Genomic DNA, 5,377 nt, shown 5'->3' with positions numbered 1-5,377 from the left:
CTCACTTTGTAGACCAGGCTGGCCTCGAACTCAGAAATCCACCTGCCTCTGCCTCCCAAGTGCTGGGATTAAAGGCGTGCACCACCACGCCCGGCTAAGGCTGGGTCTTTCTTAGAAGAGGAGAGAGGAAGTGGGGTAGCCTCTCTGAGGGAACAGGACTGGAGCTGGCAGGTGGGCAGAGCCAAGCTCTGGAAACAAGTTTGCCTGGAACTAGAGGTGTATATAAATAGCTTGGGTCTGGAGGGGGTGGGATGGGAGGTATGCCTGATCCAGAAAGCATCAAGCATCCTTGTGTCTTTCTGCTGCTTGCCTTTGTAGGTTCTGTGGAAGCCCTGCAGGAGGTTCTACAGCTGCCTGCCGCCCTGCGTGCCTGCCCACCCCTTCAGACGGCTTTGGCTGTTGACGCTGCCTTCAGGGAAGACAACCATGCCCGACTGTTTCGCCTGCTTCGCACCTTACCCTACCTACAGAGCTGCGCAGTGCAGGAACACATTGGGTACGCCCGCCGCAAAGCTCTAGCCCGCCTGTCCCGTGCCCTGAGCACTCCTAAGGGACAGACCTTGCCTTTGGACTTCATAGAACACTCTCTGGCCCTGGATGGACTCCAGGAAGCACGGGACCTGTGCCAGGCCCATGGTCTAACCTTGGATAAAGACAGAGTTGTTTTCCTGAGGGGTCAGTACTCTGAGGAGGGACTCCCACCCCCTGGTTCCTACCACATATTAGTGGGGAGCAAGCTGCAGGGACACAGCCTGGAGGATGTGGTCATGGCCGAGGAAGATAACATTCACAGACCTGGATCTCCAGCTTGAGAGGGTTTCGTCTCAAGCTGGCCTGAGATCAAGGCCTGGATCAGAGCACCTAGGGTTCTTTTTCATAATTCCCAAACAATAAAAGGAACTCATTATGATCTCCAAACAGGAACTTTTATTTGAGGGTTAAGAGGGGAGAGAGAGCGCAGGGGAAGCAGAAAGCAGGCTGAACAATGGGCTAGACTCTACACTAATTTGGGCCCCAGTTTCACCCACTACCATTAGCAGGTGTCCTTAACTGCAGGGACCCCAGCTGTTGCTTTAAAAGCTTGAGAGTGTTTGCTGATCTACCTACTCCTGGCTTCAGAAAAGACTGGAACATACAGGTGTGAGAGGTGCAAGAAAAAGCCCAAGGGACAGGGCTGGGGTCAGAGGTCAGCCACAGGTACCAGGGTGGCCGCTGCACCCTCCAGGGCTGTTACTACAATGCTAAGCTGCCTCTGTACTTCAGCCCAAGCTTCAGATCCGGAGTTGATTTTCTGGGCCCTGGCACAAGCGTTGGCCAGACCTGGGAATGTGGCTACAGAGGCCGTGTTGGGCGCCCAGAGCACGTGGCTGAGGAGAGATGGCAAGCAGAGAGTCAGTGAAAGGTTACCTGGAGCTCAGCGTTGTCGACACACAGCATGCAACTTGGGTCTGCTCTCTGAATGCGAGGGCTTACAGCAGTGCAGGCTGGGCCTCAGTCCCCAGCCATCAGTGAAGTGGTTGCACAGTGACACAGGAAAGCTCTGGGGAGGAGGCCATCGCTCCACCCCTCCTACCCAGAGCTTTGGCATAGGCTCACCTGTAGTGTCTCTCCTCTGGGAAAGCCCTTGGGTTCAGGAATGCCCGTTCTAAGAGCATCAGCTGGTCATTGACCATTCGTACCTGCAGAGGACTGAAGAGCGTGTGCGTCACTGCAAGCCAGCAGTTCAGCTGCCAGCTCCATGCATGCCAGGTGCCCCCTCCCAGCCACCTGCCCTCTGCTGACACTCACTCAGGGCTGCTCTTCTGCAGGGTCAAGATGTGCTCACCCAAGGATGCAGCTGCAGTCTTGAAGTTCGCCACTGCGGTCACCAAGGGCCCTGAGTGGGGAACACCTGGCTTAGCCCTGTCTGGGGATACAGGGTTCCCCGAGACTCCATGTTGGGGTGTGCATACCCAGGCTGATGTTCTGCTTCTCTAACAGGGTGCCAAGGACCTCTTGAGCAGTCTGCAGGAAACTCTGTAGTGTCTCACTATAGTCACTGACATTGAGGGGCAGGAAGAGGCTGTCACTGAGCCGGAGAAGCACGCTCCCAGCAGTCCGGGCCACAGCTTGGTGGCTGCTGAAACCTAGGAGGGGAGCCAAGGCCAGGGCTGCATCTTCAGCCCATGCTTCTGTCAGCTTCAGAATGCCCCTGTCCCCTCCTCACCAGGGTCCAGAAACTTCTCCACATAATCAAATGTATCAAATGCTGTGTGGTAGGTGGGGTAGATCCTGGCCGAGGTCTTGCTCTAGAGGAATAAAGAAGAGGTAGGCTTGGGGTGGGAGAGCTGGGTACCCACAGTGGGCTACAGTGTGAACTTCCACTCCAGAGGAGGAACTGAGGGTTAGGGGCTAACCTGCCTGGTATCACCCAGACAGAAAGGCAGAGGAGCCTGGGGCTTTGGAATCACACATGGGAATCCCAGCGCCTCCATCCAAGAGCAGCACAGCCAGGGGGAAAGGGGTTTAGAGCATCCACTCTAGAGGTTAGCGGTACAGGCTGGATGCTCTGTGGCCCCACCTCAATCCCCAAATGTAGGAGTCTTTCCCTAACACGTCTCGCTTAGTGCTGACCCCCGCACAAGTATTTCCATACTCAGTTCTTCATAGTCACTGCCACCCTACAGCTGATTGACAGCGGTCTTTTCCTTGTCCTGAGTAAGACATAACATGACGTGACAACATTGTAGAATGAGTAAGGTGGAGCTGCAGTGCCACCAATGCAAGTGTTTGATGAGCAGAAACAGATGCTCTGAGGCCTAGGGAAGCCAGCCTGTCTTGTCCAGTGCTAATAGGGAGTTTGAATTGTCAATCTGATACAAGCTAGAAGCATCTGGGATGGAGTCTCAGTAAGGAAGTGTCTAAATCTGGATGGCTTATGGGCATATCTGCAGGAGTCTATCTTGAGTACATTTATTGAGGTGGGAGGACAGAAGGGACTCTGGCCAGCTAGAGCAGGTCTTGCCCTTCTCCCCAATTCCCTCTGCCTTGCTAAAAACTGTTAGATTACATTCCTGAAGCTACCCACAGAGATCTATCCCCTTATTTGGCCAATCCCTCCTTCTGAGGCTGTCCAGCTATCAAAACATTGAAGTCCAGCAATCAAAAGCCCCCTTTGACTTACCTAGTTAACACACCCAATTAAAATTCAACACCTTATCCTAACACAGGGTTTCTCCTTTTACGTTTATAAACCACCATTTGCCTATGGGCCATGTCTGTCTCCTCTCCATCCAGAGACAGTCGTTTGTCCTCCAGAATAAACACCCCTCCCCCTCCTCCCTCAATCCTCTATCTCCTGTCTTTGTCTCTTATTCCCTGACCTCTGTCCCTCTGGAGCAAATCCATCTCCTCTGTGCTGGAAACTTGCTGTGGGAATCCTGAGTTGATACTTCTGTCAAGGACTGCACTGTGGGTAGCGCTGTTCCTAGGTCAGGGATGAGGAACTTGACTGAGCGTCTGCTCAGTGCTTTCTGCTCTGACTGAGGGTGATCCCTCAGTTCTCAGGAGCCCCCACCACTGTGACCCCTGCTATAATGGACTAGAACTAGATTTGTGCCCTTCCTCCTTACAGTTGCCTTTGTCAGGGTATTTTCTCACAGCAACCAGAAACAAAACTAAGACACTGAGTGAATGAACCAGAACCCGTCTGGACTAGATCTTCCCCTGATACCTGACACAGCAGTGCTGGAGAGGGAGTGGTATGGAAGACTACTCACCCGGTCATAGGTGTAGGCAAGGTCCATCGACGTGATGCCCAGGAAGTGAACGAATGCGGCATAGTCGCTGCCGGCGCCTAGTGTGCCCAGGCTAGAGAAGGAAAGAAGACAGACTCAGGAGGGTGCCAGGTGGACATGCTAGGCCTATGGGCCCCCTACCTGTCTGGTTTCTGGGCTCACCTGGGAACCAGTCCATATACTGGACTAGTGCGGTTAGTATATCGGATCCAGTTGTCATAGATACTGAGGCCACTGGAGCCTGGTGCACTGATCTGGTACAGAGAGGAACATCTGATAGCTCAGAAAACCCAGCCTCAACAACCAGATGGGTCTCTAGCAGACCCCACTCTCCAGATCAGCTGTGACCCGCAGGCTCCAGTCCTGCCCACCCTATACTACATAGTCCCCCCTACCCCTTTGCACCTCTTTGGTGGCAGAGAAGATCACACTTTGTACAGGAGGTGTTCCCTGTGCCCGGAGGGTAGCATTGGCTGTGGAAGGAAGCAGGGAGGCCTGTTCAGACCCAACCCCTTCCTTTCCCAGCCCACGCCCAGCTGGCCAAGTCTCCCATACAGAAAACAGAGATGTCCACATTGATGTAGGCCACCGTGCGCTCCTGCAGCTTGCTGAGGAACTCCTGTGCAAGGAGGGTGGGAGGGTGGGAGGTGACATCAGTCCACTGCTGCTCATCCAAGGACTCCCCACCCCGTGGAGTCCACTCACCTCTGTAAATTCTGTAGAGCCAATGAGTCCGAATTCCTCTGCTCCCCAGCTGGCAAATATGATGGACCTGCGGGGTCGCCAGGTGCCTGAAGAGAAGAAGTCATGAAGAGGGCAGGGTCTTCATGGGACCCAAGGGAGACTTAGGGAGTAGGCTGGGGATATGGAAGGGAGGGAGGAGTGAAAAGATGGTCAGACCACACCACCTGGCACCCTTCTGCCAGCCTTCCAGGAGACAGTCCTCTTTCTAGCCCCCTACTTTCAACACACTGTACCCTGGAAGTCCTTGGGTCATTGGGTCTCTTTTGACCTGAATGCCCTACCTCCTCTCTGTTCTATGGTAGACTTGCTTTGAGTTGATTCTCTATCCTTAGTCTCTAAACATCCCAGGAAACATTACTTGATAGTACATTGGTAGTTGCCAAATAGTTTTATCCCAGGTCAACCTTACAAGAGCACCGTGTGCGTGGGGGAGGGGAACCCAGAGAGATGCTCTTGCAGAGGACCCACAGAGAGGCTTCCAACCTCCAGTTCCAGGGGATGCAACTCTCTTCTGTCCTCCGACAGCACTGCGTGCACATGGTAAACAGACAGTCGTAAAAGCAGAGTACTGGGCTGGGGCTCAGTGGTTAAGAGCACTGACTTTTCTTCCAGAGGTCTTCCAGCAACCACATGGTGGCTCACAACCACCTGTGGTAATGGGATCCAATGCCCTCTTCTGGTGCATCTGAAGCTACAGTGTACTCACATACATAAGATAGTTAAATCTTAAAAAAAAAAAAAAAAAAAAAGTACCCATACACATAAAATAAAAATAAAGTGTCCAGCCGGGCATGGTGGTGCATGCCTTTAATCCCAGCACTCGGGAGGCAGAGGCAGGCGGATTTCTGAGTTCGAGG

At 53.3% G+C, this 5,377-nt stretch overlaps 2 protein-coding genes across 3 annotated transcripts in view; one reads left to right on the top strand and one right to left on the bottom strand.

Moving 5' to 3' along the window:
• The window catches only part of Sac3d1 (SAC3 domain containing 1), a 3,440-nt gene extending 2,522 nt beyond the window's left edge, over positions 1–918 (top strand). Inside the window, exons 2-3 of one of the 2 annotated variants that reach the window (XM_029472297.1) lie at positions 160–216; positions 319–606. In XM_029472297.1, coding sequence (XP_029328157.1) covers positions 160–216; positions 319–519 — 258 coding nt within the window. In that variant the 3' untranslated portion in view covers positions 520–606. Of the gene's footprint in view, positions 1–159; positions 217–318 lie in introns of both variants that reach the window. The other variant, XM_021151991.2, reaches the window with a different exon arrangement.
• Positions 919–1,180: 262 nt separating this feature from the next.
• Naaladl1 (N-acetylated alpha-linked acidic dipeptidase like 1) overlaps positions 1,181–5,377 on the bottom strand; it is a 10,294-nt gene continuing 6,097 nt past the window's right edge. The window contains exons 9-18 of the mRNA XM_021152416.1: positions 4,482–4,567; positions 4,332–4,395; positions 4,182–4,249; positions 3,939–4,030; positions 3,759–3,849; positions 2,207–2,288; positions 1,953–2,126; positions 1,789–1,876; positions 1,597–1,689; positions 1,181–1,367 (exon numbers count right to left, since the gene is read on the bottom strand). Of these exons, the coding sequence (XP_021008075.1) occupies positions 1,181–1,367; positions 1,597–1,689; positions 1,789–1,876; positions 1,953–2,126; positions 2,207–2,288; positions 3,759–3,849; positions 3,939–4,030; positions 4,182–4,249; positions 4,332–4,395; positions 4,482–4,567 (1,025 nt within the window). The remainder of the gene's footprint in view (positions 1,368–1,596; positions 1,690–1,788; positions 1,877–1,952; positions 2,127–2,206; positions 2,289–3,758; positions 3,850–3,938; positions 4,031–4,181; positions 4,250–4,331; positions 4,396–4,481; positions 4,568–5,377) is intronic.

This window comes from Mus caroli, chromosome 19 (assembly GCF_900094665.2).
Source record: "Mus caroli chromosome 19, CAROLI_EIJ_v1.1, whole genome shotgun sequence".
Taxonomy (NCBI): domain Eukaryota; kingdom Metazoa; phylum Chordata; class Mammalia; order Rodentia; family Muridae; genus Mus; species Mus caroli.
Note: the sequence above shows the minus strand (reverse complement) of the source record. Positions and strands in the feature narration are given on the sequence as shown.